The 27944-nt window shown below is 40.7% G+C and overlaps 1 protein-coding gene and 1 pseudogene across 2 annotated transcripts; one reads left to right on the forward strand and one right to left on the reverse strand.

The window, feature by feature from the left end:
* The first annotated feature begins 69 nt into the window (after positions 1-69).
* On the forward strand, positions 70-27944 carry TXNL1 (thioredoxin like 1). 2 transcript variants are annotated; one of them, XM_072992898.2, is made up of 8 exons: positions 70-281; positions 5364-5460; positions 11977-12150; positions 16743-16865; positions 17083-17152; positions 18364-18536; positions 19887-19991; positions 26227-27944. In XM_072992898.2, exons 1-8 carry the CDS (start codon positions 184-186, stop codon positions 26284-26286), a joined length of 900 nt encoding a protein of 299 aa, XP_072848999.2. In that variant the 5' UTR covers positions 70-183; the 3' UTR covers positions 26287-27944. The 2 variants fall into 2 exon arrangements, with proteins under 2 accessions (XP_072848999.2, XP_020655978.3); XM_020800319.3 differs by having other exon boundaries at positions 71-281; positions 27691-27944.
* Positions 7014-7168, reverse strand: LOC140705175 (U1 spliceosomal RNA; annotated as a pseudogene).

The following is a 27944-nucleotide window of genomic DNA, read 5'->3' on the forward strand; positions in this document are numbered from 1 at the left end:
TGGAGGAAGAGGCGGCAGCCCTCTCTGCGCCTGCGCGGGGGGCTGCTGCGGTGCATGCTGGGCGCCTCTCCCCCTCCCTTCCCCTTCCCCTTTCTTCCCGCGGTGACTGTGCACATAACCGGCTGAGGCGGTGTCGCTGCTGCTGCTGCTGCTGCTCTCGCCGCCGGTCCTTCTTCTGCCGGGATGGTCGGGGTGAAAGTGATCGCCAACGACGCCGAGTTCCAGAGCGAACTGAGCGCGGCGGGCTCCCGGCTGGTGGTGGCGAAGTTCACCATGAGAGGGTGAGTGAGGGGGGGGAGGGGCGGCGACGATGACGACGAGGAGAAAACAACAACAACAACAACAACAACAATTCACTCCCACAGACGCCAATGTACGTTCTCACGCTCTTTCTTCCGGCTCACCTCCCTTTCCCCCCCTCGAGGTCTATTTCAGGGCGTTCACACGAGCACACACAGAGACCCGACACGGATCAATAGGTCTCTGGGGGGCCCTGTCCCTTTTGGGGCTCCTGAGCAGTACGACAGTGGAACCAGTTCCCTTGGGAGTTGGGGGAGGGCTCCCACACTGGAGGCCTTAAGAAGGATATAGACGACCACCTGTCAGGTCTGCTTTAATTTGAATTTCTTCACTGATCAAGGGGACTCAATGGCCCTTATAGGCCTCTTCCAACTTCATTAATCAGTGATTCTAAACTACATTTCTCTAGTGAACTCAAGACAGTGTATATTTATTTACTTATTTAACTTATATGCCGCCCACTCTACCCAAAGGTCTCTGGGCGGCTTACAACAATTAAAACACAATAAAAAGGTACAACGATTTAAACACAATTAAAATAGATACTCCAAAAATTGCTATCAGGACCCACAGTTATTATTTCAATTAAAAGCCTTCTGGAACAGGAAGGTGTTGACCTCGCGCCGAAATGTCATCAGCGTTGGTGTCAGATGAATCTCAGTGGGGAGGGCATTCCATAGTCTGTTTGTTACTATAGCATCATAGGTTCATGCTATAAGTCCTGAATGAGTTCTAGGAATGCTGGATTATGGAACCCTGAGAAAAATGAAGTTTTGTCCAGAACCTATTTGATATATTTTTTTCCTCATGGCTTGGCCCTTTTCCTACTGTACCCTGACAGCCATCATTTGAGGTAGATCACAGAGAGAGAGAGAGAGAGAGGGTTTTTTGCAAGGATATGCAGTTGGTTTCATTTCCCGGCAGAGATTGGAACCCAGCTCTCCCAAGCCCCAGCCCAGTTCTGCAACCACTGTGTAAGAATGATGGGAGGGTAGCATTTTCCTTTCACTTTGTGCCAGAATAACCTGAGAGTTGAATTTTTTTCACTTTGTGCCCCTGTTAAAACAGTTGAAGTAATGAAGAGGTTTGTGGTAGCTTTTAAAATGGCATTTATTTAAAGGTCCATTGATTTAAAATTGTTTATAGTGACACAAAACTCTTGGTTTGGGTAAGCTTTGCCCTTCCTTCCCTTCAACATACTGCCATGGCTGCTTCTCCGAAAATGCTTGGTGTGAAATTACTAGTACAGGTAATGGTTTAGAATAGTGGCTGCTTTCAGAAATTCTGGAGTAAAACTCATCATCACTGACCATTGGCCAAGCTGGTTGGGATTTATGGGAGTTGTAGTACAAAATACCAACTGGGGAAGGATAATCTGCCAATTGTAGTTTCTCCTGTCCTTGGAGCATTGTAATTGACAGGAAAACCAAGTAAACAGTCAAGTAAACATTTTGCTGTCCTCTGAAGATGCCGGCCACAGAGACTGGCGAAACGTTAGGAAGAACCACTTTCAGAACATGGCCAAGAAGCCTGAAAAAACCCACAACAACCATTAGATCCCGGCCGTGAAAGCCTTCGCGAATACAGTCAAGGAAAAGATTTGAATTTTGTGTAGTGACTTGAACTAGCCAGGCCAATGCTTAATTGCAGGCTTCTAGTTCAGTCCTTTTAAGGAGAAAGGCGGAGTAAAAATATTTTAAATAAATCTGTATTTCAGTCACCTAGTGTTTGTGCAATGTGACTCTTTAGCAATCTGTTTAATAGCGGGCATGAATTGCTGGGTGGGTCAGACAGGATTGGGCAGCTGTTGCAAGAGAAAACCATGTTGCATCCTGTATGACTGGACTCTGACAGATGGTGTTGGTCTCTATCCAGTTGGAGAGCCAAATTGTGAACCTGTTGAAGCCATTGGGAATTGCTAAGTTGTTACAATGCCACAATATTTTTGCCACAAAGCATAACCAGAAACAGTATCATTTGATATTAGTATTACTTAGCCACTAGGCGATGTTTTATTGATCTCTACTGTTTAGCCCCAATTGTGTTAATTTACATCACATCCTTTGATAGAATACTTTTTTCCCATTTGAAAATGTGTGACTTGGAATAAAGGGCTCACAATGAATTTATGACTTACCAGGTATTTAGGCCAGAATCTGTTATATACTGGTCATATTTTATCCAATTCTGTCTTTCAGTGATTTTATAGAAATATTTTACGAAACTGAATATTCTGTTTCTTTAGTAACCTGACATTTGAGGTTATGTTATAGAAATGGATTTCACTTTCATCTATATAGAATTCTATTTTATTGTTCTGTATAATAAGTGACCCTTCTCACGCAGTTACAGTGGTGCCGCGCTTAGCGATTGCTTCGTTTAACGATGTATTCGCTTTGCGATGGGTTTCTTTGAGGAAATTTCCCCATCGTTTAACGATGTTCTCTATGGGGGAATTTCACTTAACAATGTCCGGTTTTGCTCATTTAAAAGTGTCTTAAAATGTTTGAAACCTGTTTTAAATGCTTGGATTCGGTAGTGCACCTTGTGAAACATGTGCAAACTTAATTTGGTTTTGTTCTGAGACTTCGTTAATTTTTGGTGATTTTTTTGTTTTCCCCATTTAAATGGGGAAAACAAAAAATCACCAAAAATTAACGAAGACTCAGAACAAAACCGAATTAAGTTTGCACATGTTTCACAAGGTGCACTACCGAATCCAAGCATTTAAAACAGGTTTCAAACATTTTAAGACACTTTTAAATGAGCGAAAACAGACATCGGAAAGGGCTTCAAAAGCACTGAAGCCGGCTTCAGTGCTTTTGAATGGATTTCCCTTGGGGGAAACATTGTTTCACTTAGTGATGTTTCCTATGGGGATTTTTGCTTAAGGACGGTAATCCGTTCCCATTGGAACGGATTAACCGGTTTTCAGTGCATTCCTATGGGAAATGGTGTTTCGCTTAACGATGTTTTCCCATAGCGATGTGGGTTTTTTTTTTTAACCAATTAACATCGTTAAGCGAGGCACCACTGTATTCTGTTTTTCCTGCAAGTTTCAGCAAGAGGATTTCTGATAGTGTACCAGTCTGGGGAAAGCATGGGTAGTGTTCTACTACCCACAATAAATTGCCAAAATGAAGGCGACAGGAGGGAGGAAGAAGTTTTTTGGCTAGAGAGTTTTGTGTTAACTCAGATATGCATGGTTCTACTTCCATGCTAACTATTTTACTTTTGGATTTTGCTAGTGTTCCCCATGCTGCTCCCTTCTTCGTTTTAACTAGGCATGACTATGGTCTATTCTTTTTCTTCTTGACTTTGCAGAAAGGATTTTGTTGGGGTTTTTTAACAAAAACTTTGTAAACACAGAGCAATTCTTCACAGGTGCTTGTACTCTGAAACTGAAATACTTAATCTTGGAACTATGGACATTGTCTCTTGACTTAATCTCTGTAACCAAAATACCTATACAAACTTAAATTGTAATGGTCAGGCTTTTCAACTTTTACTGAGGACCCAGCTCAAGAAATGCTGTTAATAATTATCTTTTTCCCCACCTCATCTGTAAGCCTAAAAAGAATCCCTTCCTCGGTCAACAAATTGCAGGGGAGGATGGGATAGGATGGCCTCTCTGCTTTGTAACATATGGACTATGGTGGAGGCAATACAGATCTCACCACCACCACCTCTTTGTAAAGCCCAGGACAAGGGTAAGAACTTAGCAATTCCCAAACAGGAATGTGACTTCAGAACTACCACTAATAATGACCCACGTCAAAAACTGTGAATTCTTCCCAGAGAAAGTATGCATTCTTCTATAATAAAAGTCCTGATGTCATCCCTACAATAAGTCAAATATAGTGTTAGACTTGTGCACAATGTCTGGGGATATATGGGGAAGAGCAGAAAGGGGGCATCATAATCCGTTGTTATAGTTTTCTCCTTTTCATGTGCTTGTTTCGGTAAGTTGCAGGATGAGGCAAAGCAAGCTCTTACACATTCTCTAGTGAACAGCGTATCCTAATAAGCAAGGAGTGTTACATTTTCGAAAGGTTAGATGATGTTTACTTGGACTTTAGGGAGTATTTATTGTTAATATCACCTGAGCTTCTAATTCTAAACGACTACTAACTAAAAGATGCTATGTTTTCCAAAAGGAACAGATTGCTCAGGGACTGAAATTTAGGAAATTTTTATTCTGTTTCATAGGCTCAGCTTTATTTTTTTATTAGGCAACTTCCTGGGAAATGATATAGTCCAAGTGACCAAAGAAGTGTTAGGTATCACCTCTGTAGGGAAATCAAAATGTTGCAAGGTTCATAAACCTCTTCCCCGAATGAAACAGCCTTGTTTTTCCTCACTGGTAGCAGTTACAGTGGACCCTCTACTTAAGGAATTAATCCGTATTGGAATGGTGGCTGCAAGTCGAAAAGTCTGTAAGTCGAGCCGTCTGTAAGTCGAGGGTCCACTGTACCAAATTAAAACACACAGTGCAGATTCATGGCATTGGGAGTCTCCCTGGACATGGAAGTGGCAGCCAAAGAAAATAGGATAAAAATGTAACAACATGGAGAAAATTTCCTTTTCCTGCTTTCTTCAGCAGAGCTTAGTGATGATATGTCACTCTTTAATGTGTATTATGGGGAGAGAAAAATCACTGTATTGTCTGTTCTGTGCAAAATAGCCACATGAACTGATTTACTGTGTACCAGCCTACCTTCTTTCCCCAAAAATAAGACCTAACCTGTAAATAAGCCCTAGTATGATTTTTCAGGATGCTTGAAATATAAGCCCTACCCCAGAAATAAGCCCTAGTTAAGTGAAACCCCGCCCTCCACCATTGTGGAGCAACCGGAAGAAGATGACATGACAGTTTGAATAAATGCAGATGGCTGTACATGAAAAAAAAATCCCCTGAAAATAAGCCCTAATGTGGTTTGTTGTTTTTTTTTTGGGGGGGGGGGAGCAAAAATTAATATAAGACCCTGTCTTATTTTTGGGGAAACAGGGTATATTATTGAGTGAATCCTAAGTAGTAACATATTGTTTTCCTTTTTTGACAGATGTGGTCCATGTTTAAGGATAGCTCCTGCTTTCAATGCTCTAAGCAATAAATATCCACAAGCAACATTTTTGGAAGTTGATGTACATCAGTGCCAAGTGAGTAGTGTTTACATTTGTATACATGATTCTGCAAAAACAAGATCTGGCTGATACAGGTGCACATACTGGGATATGTAGATACCAGTGTTTACCAATATGAGATAAATGAATTTGGAAGTTCATTGACTTCAGTGAATATAACAGCCACAGTGGGAACGAATATGTTGTAGATTTGCCTTGAAAAACTAAGGTTAGCATTTATCTTGGCTGGGTTATGCAAGATAAAATTGTCAGTTTTTTACAGTTCAAGATTTCAGAATTGTGCTATCTGCTTTGCTCTTGGAACAATTTGTATAACATTGAGATAGAAGTTAAGCTTTCATGCCTCAGATGGAGGTTGAATTCATCTGAAAAAAGATTTATCATGTGACAACCACTATGAACCAGCTTTTCAACATGACCAAGCTGTCACATAATAGCTGCAATTAGTCCACATTATATCAGATAATCAAAGCAATTTACTTGTAAATATTTGAATGCTGATATTGTATCTGTAGTATGCCAGTTCCAAACAACTTGAACTGTGTTTTGTGAATGGTTCTTGGCTAGATGTAGCAAATGTCCAGGGAATTCTTAATTTCAGTTTAGGTCTATTATAATAAATATTCTTTGAAACTTTGAAAACTGTTATTTTGTTTAGTGGCAAGTTAAGTAACCATGAGTTGTTCAGTACCAAGACCACCTTTCTGTCTAGGCCACTAGATGCTCCCATGACATTTGACTTCCAGAGTACTGTATTTTAGATTTGGCCACAATGGCATCCATCTAGTACAGCGATGGCAAACTGATGGCATGCGTGCCACAGCTGGCACATGGAGCCCTTTCTGCCGGCACGTGAGCCATAAGTTGCTGGATCGCTACTCCCCCCCCCCCCCCCCCGCCTGCACAGCCAAACCTGAGAAGGCAGCTGCAGCCACAGTGCTGGTGCCTCAGCAGGCAAATCTGGAGGCCCTGGCAGCATATCTGGAGTGGGATCTTGAGGCACCTCTCTACCGGGATTCCCCCTTCCACTGCCACTTTTGGTTCCGCAGCTGTGGCATGCCATCCACTGGGTTTCCCCCCTCCCCCAAAGTTTGGGCACGCTGATTTCTTGCTATTTTGTTCTTTGCACCACCATCCCACCTTAAAGTAGTCAGCTATACCTTCTGGCTTGTGGATTAATAAACTATTCTCAGGTGTTCACTCAGTGTCCATAAATGCTTGATATCAGATCTGGTTTTTCAAAGTAGTATACCATATTTTTCGCTCCGTAAGGCACACTTCCCCCCCCCCCAAATAGAAGGGGAGAAAGTATGTGCGTCTTATGGAGTAAATACAGTAAAAAAAGGGTTCAACCACCACCACCCAGAAGCCTCCCACTGCCATGCTGGGAGGTCTCTGAACTGGCACCGGAGACCGCTTGCTGTTTGGACCTCACCATTCTGCACTGCTAGCTTTCCAGGATCTGCTTCCTGCAGCCCACCTGGAAAACCAGCAAGACCAACAGGCCTATGGCAGCAGGCAGTGAAAACAGCCAAGGACCAAAGGGGAAAGGGTGATTCTAGAAAGATCAGGGGAAACCATAAACACAGTCCCCCACTTAGGCAGTTGATTTTCCCACATTTGGGGAGATTGCAGGAGTCAGCACATCCAAAGTGCAATAGATGAGCCTTACCCTGGGAAAACCACTTTTACAATAATGGTATCTCCCCTGCCAGGTATGAGTTAGAATGGTCCCTGAAAATTCTTCCCCTTTCTGTGCCCTATCCCCCAAAGGCATGGTGCCCCCCCGGCTGCACCTCCTGATCAGAGCAAGGCTGCACAGCCCCAGTCCTGAAAGAGGCCAAGAGACCTACTCAGTGTTTTGGGGTGCCCCACAGGATCCCCATCAGGGGCTGGAATGTTCCTCCCACAATCCTCCAGTGCACAGATATTAGCATACCTAATATGTGGGGAAGGCAGGGAAAGCGGGGAAATTCAAACTTTCAGTTAGTGAAGAGGCTGCTTGTCTGCTTCCTTGCTAGTACAAGCAGTTAGAGAGCTGGGAGAGAGAGTCCTGGGACTGCCTGGTATTGTCATTTTAAAATGTCAAATTTAGTTTAAAAGCTGCTTGTTTTGGGTTAAACTGTGCTTGGGTGAAAAGGTGCTCCGTTTGAGTTGAAACCTGCTTGTGTAGAAACGTTCATGCTTGCCTTAAAAATCTGCTTGTTTTTCTTTAAAAGCTGCTTGTTTTGGGTTAAACCGTGCTTGGGTGAAAAGGTGCTCCGTTTGAGTTGAAACCTGCTTGTGTAGAAACGTTCATGCTTGCCTTAAAAATCTGCTTGTTTTTCTTTAAAAGCTGCTTGTTTTGGGTTAAACCGTGCTTGGGTGAAAAGGTGCTCCGTTTGAGTTGAAACCTGCTTGCCTGGGAAGCGTTTCAGACCAGCGCCGATCAGCTGTTAGGTGGGGAGAGGGGAGGGGGCAGGAGTGGAGAAGAGCACCAAATGGCTGCCTGCTGGCTTTTAGCTGTTTGGAGCTCTTTTTTGGCTGTTCTGGGGTCTACCAAGGCACTGTGAAGAGCTGGGCTCAGTCTACAGTACCTGGTAAGTGACTTTTAATTTTTTAAAAGTTTCTGACCTTTTTTTTCCCATAAGAATGCATTAATTAATTTTCAATGCATTCTTATGAGAAATTTGGATTCGACTTGCAAACTTTTCAACTAGTTCTGGGCATCTAATAGAGAATGTATTTCCAAAGGGTGTTGCAGCAGGGAAACTAACTGTGCCTCGTGACTTCTAACTGGATTACAGTACCTGCTTCCTGATTTCAGCTACTATAGTTTGTATTCAGTTTTTTTTGGCTCGTCAAGAACGTTGTTCATGGCTGTTGTGCCTTGCATGCTATAAATGTTCAATTATGTCAGATACCCGAGATTTGGTCTTATGCTGAGCATGTGCTACTGCTGGTGAATGGGTTAAGCTTTGTGTTGCTGTTCTTTTTCATAACCTAAAGTAAATAAGGAAAACCATCTGTTAAATAGTTTAATTCCACTATTTATCCTCCACACAAAAGGGGCCTCTCAATGCAGTGCCAAATCAGACAAACCATTTCTAACTTAATATAGGCTTGAGCTGTAGATGGGCAGAGTTGCACAACAATCTCATCTGTCATTGAGACATTTCTATAAGCATGAGGAGGAGGTGGATGAAAGGAAATGTAAAATATAGGTAGTGTGGTATAGGTCTTATCACTGGCTGATAATGGTCTATATGTACTTGAATTAAATTTATGGTACACAAATTTATGGTACATAAACTAGAGTACACAAAGCTTTAAGTCTCTCCATTTGTTAATGACAGTGGTAATGGTTCTTAATGCCACTGTTGACTGCTGTTCACGTTACATGGTTCAAATGTTATTCTGTTATAGTTTATTAAATATTTTATTACACTATTTGGTTCAGAATATATTTTCCCTCTTTTCCTCCTCTAAAAATTATGTGCGTCTTAAGGTCCGGTGCGTCTTATGGAGCAAAAAATACGGTAATTGGAATACTTAGAAGAAAGTACATTAGTGCTGTCTGAAACAGCAAATACACTTATCTAGCAGAAGACCTTTTAATTATGCAGGGATGCAATGGACATTTTATACAATTAGTACCATAATGCTTACATTATTAAATGAAAAGATTGTATCTTCCATCTTGAAAACTAATAATATCCTGGCTATAGAGTAAGATCAGTCCTTACTCTCTCTAAAATTTAAACATGTAAAAGGTAACTTAAAAGCATTTTTATCTTCAGTGATGCATTGCATACATTTCATGGTAGAGCAAACATATTATCAAAGCAGAAGAACTTATCAAAGCAGAAAAAAGAATAAGCTAATGGTTCGTTTTGTAGCATTGCAAGGTAAAGTTGGCCTTAATTGTCCTTGGTTCAGCATGTGCACAGGCTTAAACATATTTCTCATTTTACTTCCAAAATGCAGTTACATATATGGAAAGCCTGCCAAAGTGAACGATACATGGAAAATATTTGATAATAAATTATAAAGTACTTCCATTTAGGGGAGAAGATGTGCATTTCACTCCATTTGCCCTGCTCCTTTCTGCAGCTGACATGTGACTTCTGCTGTAAACAGCTCTGCTTTAACAGCTCTTTAGCTGTTTCAGTATAGAGTAGGCTCCTATAGATGCAAGACTTTTTAATTCCTAGAGTTGACGTACCTATATATCCCACCACCACCACTCTTACACATTGGTTGTAGGGCTCCCATTGCTTACTTAATCTGTTTTTGTATTCTGCTTTGCAATAAGAAATTGAATCAATTTCCCAGTTTGTACATACAGTAATGGAAAGCTGTTTTAGACAAACCACTACATTCAAATGTGAGACATAGGTGTAGGAGCATGTGGGTAAGATAATCATTCTGAGTTTAATAAACCCATGGCTTATTAAGCTGAACTGGCCCAGTAGCTCACTTCATATACAGTGGTACCCCACATAGCGACATTAATCTGTTCCAGGAAAAACGTTGCTACTGTATCCGGATTCCTCGCTATGAATGGCAAAAAAAACCCCATAGGAACGCATTAAAACACGTTTAATGCGTTCCTATGGGGGGTAAACTAACCACTAAGCAGGAATCCTCCATAGGGCCACCATTTTCACCGCCTCGGTAAGCGAGGAATCTGCGCCGGTGGCCATTTTGGAATCGCCGATCAGCTGTACGAAAATGGGGCCTTTGGGAGGACCACGGGGGAGGGCTCCCCTGCGGTCCTCCCAAAACCCCACGCCAGCATTTTTGCCCAGCTGACTGGCGGTCGCTTCGGAAGGAGCACGGGGGAGGGCTCCCCCGCGCTCCTTCCCAACCGCATGCCGGCTTGAGCCCTTCGGAAGGAGCGTGGGGGAGGGCTCACCCGCGCTCCTTCCCAGGCGCTCAAGCCGGCTTTTTCGGCCAGCTGACCAGCGGTCGCTTCGGAAGGAGCGCGGGGGAGCCCTCATGGGGCCTATGGGGAAAAATCGCAAAGCGATTTTTCCCCATAGGTAACATCACAATGCAATCGCTTTTGCAATCGCAAAATCCGCATCGCTATGTGGATTCGTCGTTAAACAGGGCGCCCGTTAAGCGAAGCACCACTGTATATGAAACTATGATTTGAGGTTCCAAATGGGCAACAGACAAATCATTGTTTTGAGCTGATCTTTTATTTTAGTTCCTCAGTACTCAAGCTTATATATTCACTCCTATTTTCATAGTTCAGTGATTTATTAACTGCAAATAGGAATTGTCGAAGAAGACATCTCCAAATTGTGGCTAGCAAAACTGACACCTCTTTGTTATAGTATTTTTATTGAGCCTATGTACTGTGCATATAAAATGGGTTTTAAGGAATCCATGTATGCTGCATTATTTAATCAGGCTTCTTGGGATCCGTTTAATTTGCTACATACTTATACCATGGACAAGATTGTTGAATTAGTCCATCTCACTCCATGTATGCTTGATCCTTCTTGCCCATCTTTGCTGTTAGGTTCTAGTAGGTGAATTAGTTGAGGCAGTCCTGGGAGTGGCAAATGCCTCTTTAAATTGGGTGGTAGTATCAGCCACTTTGAAAGACACAGTAACATATCTTCTCCTGAAGACAACCTCCCAGGCCTCTGGTATAAGAGAGCTACTGTCTCATTGCAAATATCAGCCTTTGGGACAATAAAAAAGTGGTGTCTTGGCAGATGGAGAGTGCTGATCTTTTGATCCTCCTGCCAATATTGTGCTGCTTTTGTGTGACTAGAGGTCCACGTGGAATCTGGTGCACAGTTGCTTAGGCCAGCATTGCGTAGTTCACTTTGTTTTACAGGGAAGATGCAAGCACCATAATTCATGCACTGATAGCTTCCTAATTACACTACTCCAACGTCCTCTGCATGGGACTGCTCTTGAAGGTAATACAGAGGCCACAGCTGGTGTAGCAGAAGTACATTCCTGAAGCCATATGATAGCAGTTCTAAAGACATTGCTTTGGCTGCCAGTACATCTCAAGTCTGGATTGAAGGTACTGATGGAGTATTAAGCCCTGACAACCTGTGATTCAATACTTGAAGGAGCATCTTTCCTTACATATACCTAACTGAACACTTAGATCTGCTGTCTGTGTTCCCCCAGTGCCAGCTATACCTAATGCAGAAATGTGAGAAAGGGCCTTACTTGCAATGGTTCTTGATTGTGTAATGCCTTTACCTTGGAAGCCCAATTGGCACTGAAAATGCTTTCATTTTAACACCATTAAAATGTGTCTGTTCACCATAGTCTTAGGTGTTTAAAGGTTTTCTATTGTTCTGCACTGATAAGAGAATTTAGAAATCACACTGCAAGCCTTCTTAGTTCTATGGAATGAATTAATTCTTAGATTGTTCTCCAGCGAATATTTAAACAAGCTGTCTAATGATGGCGAGACGTTTATACCAGTAACTTGGGATGAATGGCATTTATTGCATATATCGAAAATGTTAAATTAGTGCTACATAATCCTAACTGTTGATTTCTGCATGTTAGGGAACAGCAGCAACCAACAATATATCTGCAACCCCAACATTTCTTTTCTTCCGGAACAAAGTACGAATCGACCATTATCAAGGCGCTGATGCTGTGGGATTAGAAGAGAAAATCAAACAGCACCTAGAAAATGACCCTGGAAATAATGAGGACACTGATATTCCAAAAGGATATGTATGTATATTTTATTTCAGAATTTTTTTTCTGCATTATGCTAGCAAAATGTGACAAACAATTTCTCTAAAGCTAAGGTTGTAAAGAACCAGGATGGAATATCCAGGCATATCCAGAGAACTTTGGGTAGTATGGCCGGCATATAAATTAAATAAATAATAATAATTAAATAAATAATATGGATTAGCTCCCACCTATGCTCTGGGCATTTCAAATCTCTCATTTCCAGTGGAGACCTCCCTGCACCCCAAAGAAGCTGATCCAGAAATGTAGAGTTAGATATGTGATATTTCTGGAAACATTGAAGCCAGAGGGGAAGGGAATAGGTTTTTCTCAGAAAAAAAAGATGACACTTTGGGGGAAATTGATAAATATGCATTACAGTTTTTTCGCTCTATAAGATGCACTTCCCCCCCCCAAAAAAAGTGGGGGGGGAGTCTGTGTGTCTTATGGAGTGAATACTGTAAAAGCGCCCCCCAAGGCCCAGCAGAGGGTGGAATGGTGGGGGGAGCCTTGGAAGGGTCCTGGAGTGCCTTCTAGGACTCTTTGGAGCTCTCCCCACCCCTGTGGGGGCAAAATCGTGACCTTCCAGGACCTTTCTGAGGCTTGGAAAGCCTCAGAAGGGTCCTGGAAGCTGGTGATTTCACCCCCGCTGGCCCGGCAGGGGGAGCCTCCAAAAGGTCCAAGTCTGCCTTCCAGGACCCTTGGGAGGCTCCACCCACCCGCCCCGTGGGGCCAGCGGGGGCAAAATCGCCAGCTTCCAGGGACTCTTCTGTCCACAAAAGGTTTGTGATCTTGCACAGCATTTCTACTGCCAGAACATTGGAGGAGTTGCTAGCACATAATATAGTGATAGGCACCAACTTGGATGGCTTTAAAGGGGAATTATGCACAGTTATAGAGAATAAGGTTGTTAATCTGGATAGTTATACATTACTCCCAGTATCAGAGACAGTATGACTCTGCATATAGGGAGGAAGATTTTACTGCACCCATGTGTGTTGTAGGCTTCCCACTTGTATCATGCTGACTATTCTGGGAAAAGAATGGAATGCTGACTAAGGTAAAAGACAGACAAAAAGGCCATTAAGTATAGAATGCTTGATACTTCATGGGGATACGAAGGGAAATCTTATTTGTTTGCATTTTTCAACCTCTTTAATTAATGGTAGTTTTTAAGGCACTAAAGCCCCTCTTTCCACCATTCCTAAGCCCTCAAAGGTTTCCCAAGTTAAAAGGGGTCCCAAGGGATCCTGGGAACTTGAGGGGTAGAAGAGGAAATTTTTAATGGGTAATAAAATCCCAGAGCTGACCATGTCATCAGTTTGTGATGGCATACACTTACACAATTGGATTTTGGCCATAATGGGATTTTTGTAGAGCATAGTGTGACCACTGCTTGGGAGGCTTCCCCCACCCACATCTCTGGGGACAGCGGGCCAAAATTGCCAGAATATTTTTTTCCTATTTTCCTGCCCTAAAAATAAGATGCATTTTATGGAGAGGTGTGTCTTATGGAGTGAAAAATACGGTACTTATTTCAATATAAAACCTGACATATTGCTGCTTCAGCAACACATTTGCATATAAAATTGTACCATTTAGCATATTTGTGAAATTTAAAAATAGAAGCACCTTTATATAGGCAATGTGAATGTACTTATATTTTTTTAAAAATGCAATATTATGAATATATCTTATTTTAAAGAGAGAAGTGCAAGCCACTCTACTGTAGGCATTACAACCCAAAGCAACAAACCCTCTGCCACCATTCTTATTCCTCTAGTTGTAGCTGAGTGAAATTCCTGTTGTCCCTTCTTCCAGAATATGCCAAGTGTTTGTAGTTTAACTATCCATCTGACAGATTATAAGAGTAATTTGGAATCAGAAATGAAAGAATGTTGAAACAGTTCCATATTCAACGTTGGGTTTGTACATAGGTTTATCCATATAGAAAAGCATATTTACCTGAAGATTTTGTTTTTTAAAAAAATGCTTCTCCTTTTGAGCTGCATCCAGCATCTCACAAAATTACCACTCAGTCTCCTCTTCTTTGCTCATATTCCCTTCATATACCCCAGATCTGCAAATTCTCACCAATATGGAAAACATTACTGGAATACATAAGTATTATGCTGATAAAAGAATGGACTAGAACTTGCTTCTTAAGGTAGACATATTTTGTTTAAAGAGATAATAAGGGGATGTCCCCTCACCCTAATGACACAGCTGACCCCTGATCTGCTGCATGAATAGACCCACTTTAGAAATGCTTGAAGATCTCAAGTAACAATTAAGAAAGGGTTGGTACGTTTTAGAGCACATCCTATCAGTTATTTCATACATGTAACAAATTGTGTGCTTTGTCAAAGAAAAAAGAGTTTGGGATCTTTTCATAATAATCTCATAGGAAATAGAGAGAAGCAAATCTTGGACTCTCCCAATGGACAGTCATCAACTCAATAAAGATGTTGATAGGGGCAGTATGGACAGAATTGATTGACAGTGAATTCTACTTACAGATCTGAACTCTGCCTCTTACTGAAGTATAGCAAGGAAAGAATCCATAATGGATTTTTTAATACTATATGATGATGGTTCTGAATCTTCAGTACAGTACATGGAAACCTATTCAGTAATGTGTAATAAACCCTGATCACTTGGTACTCAAGTTTTTAAAGCCTCTTTAACATTAAACATTTACACTGAACTAATGTCAAATCCCATCGGTTTTTTAAATCATTTCTCAAAGATCACATAGTGATGCTGAAGTTTATCTTTAAAAGTTCGCCATAGTCCAGAAGAAATGGGATACTGCCAAATTTAGCACCAGTGCAAATAAGACAATGATTAAAAAATGGAGGGGATCCTTGAGTGGGAGGAGTCCATAATGTATTCCAAATACCTTACCCATCAGTAAGAGACTGGATAATATATCTGCTCCAGGCTACTGAAACTAGTTCTGGATAAGGAGGGAATACAGCAGAAGTTCTGAGTACATTTTTGTCTTCATGGTTTACTAGAAATGCTCTTTAAAAAAAAATTAGCTGTATTTTCTGTTTTTGTCTTCTTAGCTTATGGCTCCTGTGTTTTGCAGATCAGAAACTTGTCTGACAGTTAGTGATATGCACATGTAAATAAGAACCTCAGTGTGAGAAATCACACCTGGAACTATCATCTCCATGACAGTTTCTGAGCATATTTGCTATAACATTCCCCTTAAAAGGGGTCAGCTTTTCCCTTTTGCCCAAAATATATTAATACAGCTCCTAACAAAGTGCTGAATTTAGTATTTCAGCAAAGTGCTAGAGCTGCTAACAGTTCAGGAGCTTGATAGGCTGGCACTCTACCAGAGCCATATGTTTTTAATATTAGCAAATGCAATCCATTAGACTTTGCTGGGAAATGGCATTTGCAGAAACCTAGAATTATGTTAAATGCAAAACACATCTCTTCTGAGATTTTAAGTACTTTCAATTCACAGCTAAATAGATACAAATGCTGCAGTGCAAATACAAGGCCATTTACCTTCCCAAATGAATCTTTCTTATGTAAATAATCCTCATACATATAAGCCACTTGAATTTGCAGCCATTCAGATTTACAAATGTTTCCTATATCACTGAGTTCATTGCATCCAATGTGAATGTAAATAGTTATGCTAATAGTTAAACATAATGTGAAGTGCAGAAGCTTTGGCTTCAGAAGAGGCAACCAGTTTCCCCTTTTGACACAGTATTTGCTTGTAAAGCTTATAAAAACTGCCCTGAATAGCACAAATAGAGAATTCTAGGAGGCCTGCTTTTCAATTTGACTGATTTTCTCTCTCTGCACTTGTATATCTTTTTTGTATTCTGCATTTATACAGGACCAAAGTACTCAGGAAATTTACAACTTAAAGTAGCAACTGTCAGTTTTAAGAGAGACATTAGCAAAGGAAACCAAGGCAGGGAAGGAAGAAGGAAAACATGAATGTGAACATTTCACTTCTAGAGGAAGTATAGTAAAGTTGTTAGCTGAATGTAGGTACGTGGCAGGGAAAAGCAAATCATATTTTCTAATTGTAAAGTAAGCAGGAAGTGTTTTCTGTGAGTCTATCCTTGCCCATCCTGATGCCTTTCAGATGTGTTTGGCTATACTGGCCACACTGGCTGTGGATGATAGGAGTTCTGCTCCATATTTGGAGGGCACCATATTGGGGAAGATAGTGATCAAACCTATTTTGAGACATATAAATTAAGCCTCTTGGTTGTGTAAATAGAACCAGCATCTGCAACTAGTGATTGCTCCTCATTGTGTTTTTAGAGGTAGCTGTGCTAGTCTTTTTCAGCAACAGGGAAAACTGCTGCAGCACCTTTAATACTAACAAGTGGGAGCAGCCTAAAGAAAGTGAATTGTAATCCATGCAAGCTCACAGTGAAATCATTTTAATGCTAAATGAGTAAACCGAAGAGATCTGGTTAACAATGAAAGAATGTGGTAAAATAGAGAATTAAAGTGTGTTTGTGTGTGTGTGTGTATGTTGGTGCTATTGTTTTGCAATAGTGCAAACAGTGCAGCTAACTAATAATCAGTATTGTCTTTCCTTCCAGATGGATTTGATGCCATTTGTTAATAAAGCTGGCTGTGAATGCCTCAATGAAAGTGATGAACATGGTTTTGATAACTGTTTACGTAAGGACCCTACCTATCTGGAATCAGACTGTGATGAGCAGGTATTTTCCTCTCCAGATAATATTTTATTTCTTCCTTTAAAAGACAATGGTGTTCCTTTGATTAGAATAGTGCTCTCATTTTTTGTATGTTTAAGTTGTATACTCTGGGGCACAAATTGACTATGATTACATAGGGAAGAATAGCATTTCACTCTTTATGCAATAATGCCATTTATGCATTTTAGATCCTTCACACAGATCTTTTTTCTCCCCACAGCTTCTCATTACAGTAGCTTTTAATCAGCCTGTCAAACTTTATTCTATGAAATTTCATGGGCCTGATAATGGTGAGTAAACTATTTCCTTGTTTGATAGAAGCCATTTGTGCATAGGAGATACTATTTTCCTGGGATTTTAATATGAAGCATAAACTGCAGTCCTTTTTTACACACACACACCCCACACCCATACCCATACCCATTTTAAAAATTGGACCTGGTCATTCAGCACCTTGCTGTGAAAATTTTAAGAAAATTATTGAAAATACACTACAAGCAACACAGAACGTCTCAAAAGAAACCTCTTTGACACCATGCAGTACCTGTAAAATTGTGCTTTTTATATTATGCCAGAGTTTAACTGCAGTTACCCACATTATATTTGGTCTTTGTGTTCTGATAATGAGGTAATCCTTAATAACTTGTAGCTTGTGTAGGAGCAATGTTAACTAGTACATATAGTTAAATCAAGCATGGACAGCCGCCACGGGGCTGAGATTAATTTTGCCTTCCACAGGCTGCATCATCAGAATTTAGTATCAGTTATGACCACCAAGTGAAGCAGCAAACGGGGGGGGGGGGGGGGGGGGAGGGGAGTTTTCCCAGTTTGCCATTGAGTTTTGACAACAAAGGGCTACCATCACTTTAAAAGAAACTCATTATGCTTATTTTAAGTGACCTTTACCAGTTCCCACTGAAAATCAGCAGCATGATTTTGGCTGTAAAAATTTCCTAGGTGGACCACATAGGGTACATTCCCAATTTAAATATACTCAGGTATTGCTCTGAAGTTTACAGTCTGAATATTTACACATACATTGGTATGCAATAGAAAGGTAAGTCAGCTCTGTATAAATTTATATAGACTCTCTTCCCAGATGAAAATTTGATTTGATGTTTTGGGTCAGTGGTGTGAAAATATGCCCCTCCAAGTAATTTTCAACACTGCTGTCATTTGCCCTAGCCAGTAGTGAGAGATTATGGGATTTGCAGTCCAACAACATCTGAAGAACCATATATTCTATGTGCCTGCCTTAGTTTCCTAGTGGTAATCCAAAGTTTTCAATGTTGCTTACATTCTCACAGCTGTTAACAAAGGCTGTATAGTTTAAGTCTCAGTCTTCATTAACTAACTACACCTGCAGAATGTCCCATCAGACTCTTAATACTTCGCATCTGTAGGGTGGCAGTCTATAAATGAGCTTTCAGCATAGCACCATATGAGCATTAAAATCATATTTGTGGTTTTTAAGATGATACAATGATATTTTTTGTAACAGGTCAAGGTCCAAAGTATGTTAAAATATTTATCAACCTCCCTCGATCAATGGATTTTGAAGAGGCAGAAAGAAGTGAACCCACACAAGCCCTGAAACTAACATCAGATGACATTAAAGAAGACAGTATTATCCAGCTCCGCTATGTAAAGTTTCAGAATGTTAACAGTGTAACTGTGAGTACAAAGCTTTCAAGCCTTTCCTAGTTAATGTTATCAGGGAACGTCTGACATTGCTGTGTCCAAAACATCTTAGACACAATCCAGCATAATTTGTTGCTTCTATCACTTGAGGAAATCTTTCAAGTTTTCTTAGAGCATGTCCAGACTTCATAGTTTGGGTGTGGTGTGGATTGGGTGGCAAAGGCCTTTTGAGGTTGGAGAGGAGTGATGTGCCATTTGGTGTGCTCTTCCCATCCAGACAGCAAATGGCCCTTTGTAATCCGGTCAGCTGTCATTTAAGTTCTTTCCTTCATCATGTGCAGAGGCTCAAGAGAAGTTAACTCTTTTTTTTAAAAAAAATGCTCTTCTCTCACTCTATCGGTGCTGTTCCATGTTTTAGTCCCCTGCTTCTCTGTATTCCTTCCCTAATTCTCCACTTACTTTCTCTCTCATTGTCCCATGGAATCTGCAGCCATGGTTGGTAGTTGGAAGCTGAGATTGCTGGAGGCTGCTGTCTCCTTGCTAAACAATGAGCATGCCAAAAAGAATGTATGCCCTACTGCTGGGCCAGAAAAGTGTGCGGCAACTCTTAAAGGCAAAGGATGGGTTGATCTAAGTAGAAACACAGGCATCCACAGTCTTTTTCAAGTCAAACTACTATGAGCAATCTATGTACCATATCTATATGCCAGTTTGGACACCTTCTTACTTCCTGTTCTGAAGTAACCTGCAGTAAATCCTGTCACCAACACGTTAGTGGGAGAAAATATTTAATGAGCAAGAATGCAACTAAGCTAAACATTCCCAAAAGCTTGGGAGTAGATTTTTGGGGGTGGGGAAGTATGTTCTGTGAGTCTGAATGGTACCAGTATGATGTTCTCAATAAACTTTGAGGTTTTGAGGATGTTGTCTCCTTTGGAAGCTAAGAAAGAATTTTTTAAGAAAAAAATCTGAGTTATTGAACAAGTGCTCCTTTCAGGAAAGTATGAACATCTGGAATTGATTCATTTGGGGAAAAGGGTAAATTGTAACTGTTTAACCTTTGGTTTTGAAAACAGATGCTTGCTTTGCTGCTCTTAGGCTTGTCCTGGAAGTAGGGGCAATTTTCATTGCCTCAGGAAGAGGCTCACAAAGTGCTGGGTGTTAATGGGCAACATGATATACGTTGGTTTAAGAGGCAACCAGCTTTGAGTCCTGTCATTGTTTTCATAGGACTTCAGCATCTCCTGGCCACAAAGGCTAGTCACATGATCTGACTTACTTGAGCTTTTGTTCCCTCCCCCCATCTTTCAAATAATTCAGAGTTTCATGGGCTGTTGGCATCTCCATCTCATATTAATCAGGTGCTGCTTTTTGCCATTACAGTTATTTGTTCAGTCCAATCAAGGTGATGAGGAAACGACAAGAATTACATACTTCACATTTATTGGAACACCAGTCCAAGCAACAAACATGAATGATTTCAAACGGGTATGTACAAATCTGTCTTTTAAATCAGAAGCTGGATTGCAGTGTTCACTAGCTGCAGGTGGCAGTATTAGCAGGAAAAAAGTGTAATAGCTTACAAATTCTGATGCATGGACGTTTTGCAGGACAACTGAGAGTGCCTTTCGTTTTCTCAGATGAAAACTCAAGATTTGTCTTGGCTATTGCCTTTGTCTTATTCTAATCATCAAAGATAAATGGTTTCTTTTTAAAAAAAACTTATAAAAACTAGTGTTCCAGAATTGTCTGTTTTGATCTTCAAAAGGCCAGCATGAATTAGAGGAATGGGCAGAAGAGAGCTGGAGGAAATAGCACCTAGCCTGCTTTTCTTTGGCACTGTAGACCGAAGTCATGTTCACATCCTACCCTCTCCAAAGATGGAGTCTTTAATACAAAACACAGCTACTTTTCTGTGTAATATTCTGTTTCCAAAACAGTGAACTATACCATGTTTGGGAACCGGTGGTTTGAGAACTATATAATCCAGTGTTGCAAATGTGCATGAAATTTGGTAGATTATATAGAAATGTTTGAGTGCAAGTGGACAGAATACTTGATCACCTGTCTTTTGTGATCAAGGCTGAGTTTGGGTTTTGTGTGTTGAGGATTGTGTTTGTCCGTGAAACTTCCTTAATGTTCTCCATGGAAATTATTTCCCCCTTCATAAATATTCATCTGCTCATATTGGAATTTCAGATACTTGGGGAAAGTAGGTAAAAAAGGCTTGAAAATTATAACTTCAAGATACTGTGGGAGAGGTGACTGACCAATGTAGTGATCAGTTGTTGTAGAGGACAGGGATAGTACAGTTTCATCATGCAGAACAAATTCTGGCAGGTACAGCTTTGTCATGCAGGGGAGAAACCAGCACTTTCTAATGTAGGTACTCCCTTGCCTTTTTGCCAATGTCATGGTGACACAGAGATCTTAAGCTTCTGGGAAGCAGTAGTAGTATTTGGTGTTTTGAATATGTTTACTGAGCACTCACAGATGGCTTGTGGGGGAGGGGGGTATCTATTCACAAAGTGATTATCATGATTAGGGTGACCAGTCACAAAATGTCTGCTTTATGGAAGTCAAACTGGTGAGAGTCAAACAAAAGCATCTTCCTCCATAACTAAATACCTGACCGAAACAGAAAAGGAGTTCCAAACAGAAGCTTACACTCGTGGATGTATCTTTTTCTCTCCGGCTCTGGCACCTCTGTTATAGAAGGCAGACTCATGAGCCTCGGATACAAATAACGGCTGAAAAACCTGAGTACAAGGCACAAGCAAGATCTGTATCCCAGGTGGCAGATCACCTATTTTGGTCTCACAAAGCACAGCAAAATTGCCATTTAGCAGGCTGCAGACAGCAGAAAGAGCACTCGCATTTACTCATACATCCACAGCAAAAAAGAAAACAGGAAAATGCACATACTATGTCCAAACAAACATGAATAAGCATCCCATACCCACCACTATTATCCATAGCAAGAGTGAAACACTCCTTCACTTGCAAGCATTCCCTCTAACCTCCATGCACCTTCTTTATTCTTTTAGGATATGCCATACTGTCACCCATTCATATGTTTTTCTGGGCATGTTTCGAAACCAGACACTTGATGACAATTATTTATCAATATGTGGTCCATAAGCATTCCAAGAATGCTTATGGACCACACATAAGGGATTGATGGCTCACTGTGCAGTATGGCAGCCTTCCAGTTCATTTAATTTATGTAATGAAAAAAAATTGAAATCATGATTAAGAGAATCTGTTGAAGATGTCAATGGGCACAGTATTCAACACAGCAGTTACCTGTTTTTGATCACTTGGTATCTTTCTTCCCAATCAGTAGGCTGAATCAATAAATCTGAAAGTGTTTATATGAAAAAAAATATAACATGTTTCTCTTTACACTCACTCACTTGTTCACACACACACACACCATAGGTTTTGCCATCTTTATATCAGTAGATTGAGCTGGGCAGAGCAACAGATTGAGTGATGTTCTTCCTTGGCTGTTAAATCCTGTTGTAAAACAGCACAGAAGACTTGGGTTAGTTTGAAAATTAGTCAGACAGGGAGGAACAAATCCTAAACTAGTTATTTGCTACAATATTTTAATTTGGGTGTCTTTTACTTCACTAGCACAGTCTGACTTGTATTGAAAAGGAGGGGAGAAGAGAATATCTCTTATTTACAATGTAGCTCATCCTCTTATGCGGAAACCCTCTTCCTTTCCTAGCCTGGCTCATACTGGCACTGCTTGACATCAGCATCTATGTTATCTTCACTGGAGTGATTTTGACATGGCTTAGCCCTTGCCTCAGCAGTCATGGTGGCAGCTGTGTCTCTAAGGAAGAAGGGCTGATGCCATCACACACAAAAGGACTAGAAGAGAATTCCACCTCTCGAAGCTCTGTTTAAGCTGCGAATGAGGGAGGAGGTTATGTAGTGCCATAATTTGAGAAGCTCACCAGAAATGGAAACTATAAAGGACGCCTTGGGTGCCAGACTAAAGTCCCAAGTTGTTTCCCTGTCCATGCTCTATAGATAGATAACACCAGTAGAATTGACCCCCCCCACACACACACACACGGATTAGATGTAGAGTTCCAGAATAAAGTAGCTGGGTGACATAATATGTATGTAAAGAAAAAGCTTTTAATAGATTCTACACAGAATGATGCAGAGCTGAGTATGAGAGACCTTGGAAAACTGAACAATCTGTTTCATCATTGTAATCTGTAATATTGTATGGGCTTCAGAAGAATAAGAGCAGCTTTAAGCCCTCCTCTCCCACATATGCTTACCTCCTGTGGTGAATTCTGACTTCCTGCCACTTTTACAGACATCTGCTCTCTCACAATAACTTCACTTGCTAAGCTATACTATGATCCTAACTGCCCTCCTTTGTGTTGATTAAAATGCCAACTAAAATCCAAACTACACTATAACTTCTAAAAATATTATTTAAAGACACAGCTGGATTTTTTGCTGCTATATAAGTTAACAGAATACATTCTGAGTAAATCTTCCATTATCCTTTGTCTTAACAGTACTGATAGCATCTAAGCCACACCTTTGCAACCTCTGATCTCCAAGATTAAGTATAGCTCACCAGCTAGGTATCGAGGCCTTGCAAGTCCTGTTTTCACTAGGTGCCTTAAACTGCAAAGATAAACTGCCTTGTTGACTTGAGAAACCCTTATACAGTACCTGGCTGGTGGTGGATTAAAAGCCATGCAGATGTAGTTTAAAATACTCCTTGTGGGGAGAAAAGTATACGGTTCTCTAAGAATTGTAAATATGGGTGGAGCCCACAGCCATTGAGGACTTTTTATTCTGTCTGACTGTCACGTTTGTTTTATCATTGATCACAGTCTGTAGTGCCCATTAAGAATATAACAGAAAAGATGGAATAGTAAGATTTTCCAGATAACTTTCTAGGAAGGCTGTTTTTAAGTAGCCGCCTAGGGTGGTCGAGTAGACCAGATAGGCGGGGTATAAATCAAATAAATAAATAAATAAACTTCCAACTTGGTTCGTTTATCTTCTTCCATTACCATTATATTAAATGGTGTTTTGAAATGCTTTACTTGCTGCACATCTTGTTCTGATGTTGCAGGCTTTACTCATGAGGCATGAGGGAGAACAGACAGCAATCTCCACCAGCACCACCCTTATGTCAGAATAAGACTTGATGAGAAAGGCTGCCTTCTGCACTCGTGGCCAGTTGATTTCAAATGCTCTGCTCGGTCCATTCTCAGGAGGGGCGCTAAAGTTCTGGCCATTCCCTTTGGGTTGGAAAGCATCTGGCATGATCATGCATGCGATCTGCAGCTTGTTTTTTTTTTTTGTTTTTTTTTTTTGGTGGCATGACAATTTCATTCCATACTTATTTTCTTTGCTTCATTGTAATAATCTGTTTTATTATTTTTTCAGCATTTCCCTGGCCCAAAGAAATAAAAATGCAGAAGATTTTCGTTTTTTAAAAATGATCTTGCCTTACACCGCCCCTTTTCTCCCTGCTCCTTCTCTTCATTTAGCATCTGCCTTCTTTCCACATTTCTACTGCTTTTGGTACCATCACTTCCTGCTCTGCACCTTCTGGAACAGCTTTCCTGGGTCTCTTGTTTTTATAATGGACTGCCCATTTTTTTGATATACCGTACAGTACTTAAATTCTTTTCATGCCATTTCCTTTAAACATCACCTTCTGCTGTTAGATGCCTCATAGTTTTACCTGAAATTACATTCATACCAATGCAACTTCATATTTTCTACTTACACCCCAATGGTGAAAGATGAAGATGGAAGAGGAGCAGACCTATTCAACTGCAACCCTAAATTGGGTGACCTTATAGCTAAAGTTTCCTAACAGGGTTTCAAGCTTTCAGAGTTCTTCAGAACCATTTCATATAAGGGTCTTTTTAACTCCATGAGGCTGAACTGTACTCTTACAGATTACGTTACAGTCACTTTCAGAACACAGACAAAATCGACTTCTCCTGAGTCAGACCATTGAGTCTTCTAGCTCATTATTCCAACTGGTACAAGCTTCCTCAGCTATCAACCAATGGCAAGCAGTGCATGGTATTTATGCTGCGTGTGTGTATTTTGTCCCTTAAGTTCTGTTTGGAGGTACCTCCAAATGCCAGATGCAGGGGGAGGGGTATCAGGAGATAGGTATCTAGTTGTCTCGTGTGCTCCCAGAGGCGGCTGGTGGGGCCACTGTGATATAGGGAGCTGGACTAGATGGCCCCTTGGTCTGATCCAGCAGGGCTGTTCTTATGTGCTAGAGACAGATATTTGTATACAAATGCCCCTGTCCCAGCTGGCCCTAATGAGGGTCTTGCCCTCAGGACCTGATTGTCCACTCACATGGCATGGCAGTGACCCCACTCACCTTGCCAATGGCGTCCAGAACTCTGCTGTCTTCCTGCTCATCTGGACACTTAGCAGCCATGCAGAGAGACTTTTCCTCCTGCCCACTGCCCGGAGTGACCAGCTGAGCAGGAAGACAGCTGAGCTCCAGGTGCCATTGGTGGGACGAACGGGACCATTGCCACACTGGGACGTGTGAGTGAATGGTCCGGGCCTGGGGGCCAGACCCTTATAAGGGCCATCTGGGACAGGGATATTCGTATTCATATACAGTGGTGCCCCGCATAGCGAGGTTAATCCGTTCTGGTATGCGGATTCATCGTTAAACGGTGCGCTCATTATGCGAGGCACCACTGTATGAATACGAATATCTCCATCTCTATTCTGTGCTCTTCAGATCCTACGTCTCTGAAATATGGAAGCCCTGCCTGGTTCTTGTTCACTCATGGTTTTTTTAAGACACAATGTTTGTTTCTGAAGATGTGGTAACTTGTAGTTTATTGGGGGGGGGTGTTCTTTCACTAAATCATGTGAAGATGTTAGGAGGAATCCATTAAAAGTTGCGTGAATGAGATCTTGGCCAGAATTCTGTTTCCCTGCTTTGCAGCTGCAACAGTCCACTGCATGAGAGGTTCCACTTTTATGGAGCTTGCACGAGGAGATATCTAGTACTTCCTTGCACAGCATGAACCATGTTGGTTTCAACAGCGTAATCAGCTAGCTCCACTCATGCAACAGGATTCTGGCCCTAATCCTTGGAAGCTAGTAAACAAGGAGACAATGTTGTTACAGAACACTGTATCATAAAGACTACTGCCTTTTTAACGTTGCTTTCATAACGAGGAACAATGGTCTCCCTTTCTTATTGAAAAGACCCAATGACTGAGCGTCTCTTGAGTGCCACATTTCCTTTAGCCACTCTTTCTTCTTCACCTACCGATCTAGCCTCTCTGGTAGCATGAATATGTACCATTAAAGTATGGAATTTGACAAAAGCAGACAAGGTTGTTGGGCAAATGCTTCAATGCTGTCTGCTTCTTATAGTGGAACTTGTGTGTGAGCTAAAAGTCACAAAATCTCTGTCACACACACACACTCACTCACTCTGAATGAAATGTGTCCTTTACTGGAAGGCAAAGTCACCTTATTTTACAGTCTGTGTGAAATGCACAGTAAATAATCAAACTGTTTCTCCAGAATAATGAAGTGTCTGGATTAACACGGATATTGTAAAATGTATTTTGCTTCTTGTTCTAATGGGTTATGAGTCATTGTTATAACAGAATACGTTAGGCATTTCTAGCTATGTTGACAAATGTAAATGCCAAAATATTTAATTTTTCAGGTAATACACATGGGCCACTTGAGCATTTCCCCCTCTGAATGGTATCAATGTATTTTTTAAGGATGGTCGTACACATCCGCTAACATTATAATTGTTTGATTTGTGAGTGTAACTACTTAATTCAAACTGGAGCACCATGTTTTAAGTATAACTGAAAAATAAATACTTTTCTCACATTTTTGTCCAGTTTAGCTTTGCTTTTGTTAATAACATGCTTAAATCTTAACCTTTTACTGTAGTTTTCACTCTGTACTGTTTTGTGAGATTCTAATTTGCTTTGAGAATTGATAGTTGCATGCCATTGCATAGGACTATTCTTATACTCCAGAAGTAAGGTAGCTTTGATTTTGATTTTTACAGTTAATGTGAAAACACTAATTAAATTGTGGATTTACCTACTATTGACTACAAGTTCATATACTTTATATATCTCCAAATGAATGATAATTGTAGATAAAATAAAAAGTTAATCGAATTTCGTTCTGTAATTGCCCGAAGGCGTCAGTGTTATCCTGGCACAACTGATGTTTAACAGTATATTTAATGGGATCTGCAAAATTAATATTAGCAACCTACTTATTGGTTACTAGTCTACCTGTTAACAAAACAGAAGAAGACAGAATAGAGCTGGAGTAAGAGTTACTCTCTTCTTCAGCCTGGTCTTGGAAAGGAGTCAGTCTGCCCCAATCACACATAACACTAAATCACCATTCAGTGCTCTGCGGGAGGAGCAAAGCACCCAATTTGCACACTCCTCCTTTCTTGCTGTACAGCTAGAAGGATGTTTTTCTGAGTTTGTAAGCTGGGGATCACAACTAATTTTATTTGTTACTGTTTTTTACAAGCTGCAAACCCACTCTACCCACCTTAAATCTTTTAGATGCCCCTTCCTGTCAGTGCTGTAATGTCTGCATACAATCACTCTTTCCTTCCTGACTTTTGCAGGATTTTCAGATTGCTTCTGTTAGTCTGGTGCAGCTACACTTTCTGAAACCTTACACTTGTAACTTTGGAACTGGCAGTGCCATTGCAAAGTCTTCCTATTACAATCCACTATTCCTGTAAGAAGATTCTCTTTACACTACAACTTACTTCAGGACACTGAGTTGTTCTTTTTGCCTTGTAGTTATCTGGACATGTTCACATGACTGCACACAAGGTCCCTGTCTTTCCTTGTTTTAGTTACATTTTGTTATGTTAGTATATACAACTTGAACTGAGTAGTAGGCATTTGAACAAGACTGTCCTTTGTTGATGAATATAAAAAGTTATCTCATTTGATCCTTGGTCTGTTTCACTTTTAGACATGTTGGGGTTAAAAAATCCTCTCCCTACTGTAACTAGAATGCATGATAGAATAAGAGGCCTCAATTGCTAGATAGCTTTATCCTTTGAGTGAGAATCCCTTATCTTTCTCCTGCCTTTTATTCCTCAAGCATTAACTCAGTGTTTCTCTTCCATTAGGTGGTAGGCAAGAAAGGAGAGAGCCACTAGAATGCAAGGAAAATACTGGAAGGCCTTATTGCAGTCAACATGGGATCCTCGCCCATCTCCAATTCCTGGGAAACTGCTTGATCATAACCAGAGAGACTGTCAGTCTGTTCCATTTTAATACCATTACAAATAAATCACTGCATTTTGTTAATACGGGATTTCACTGAAGTGTTTTCTGTTGTAATCTTGAAGCATAAATTTGTAAATAAAATCCATTAATTTTG

The sequence above is a fragment of the Pogona vitticeps genome, chromosome 2 (assembly GCF_051106095.1).
Source record: "Pogona vitticeps strain Pit_001003342236 chromosome 2, PviZW2.1, whole genome shotgun sequence".
Taxonomy (NCBI): Eukaryota; Metazoa; Chordata; class Lepidosauria; order Squamata; family Agamidae; genus Pogona; species Pogona vitticeps.

Bases quoted from the DNA above. Each gene is read 5' to 3' on its own strand.
- TXNL1 (XM_072992898.2), top strand. From the start codon at position 184: ATGGTCGGGGTGAAAGTGATCGCCAACGACGCCGAGTTCCAGAGCGAA. The intron at 282-5,363 runs GTGAGTGAGGGG...CTTTTTTGACAG, and splicing joins GCGAAGTTCACCATGAGAGG to ATGTGGTCCATGTTTAAGGA. The intron at 17,153-18,363 runs GTGAGTAAACTA...TTTTTGTAACAG, and splicing joins ATTTCATGGGCCTGATAATG to GTCAAGGTCCAAAGTATGTT.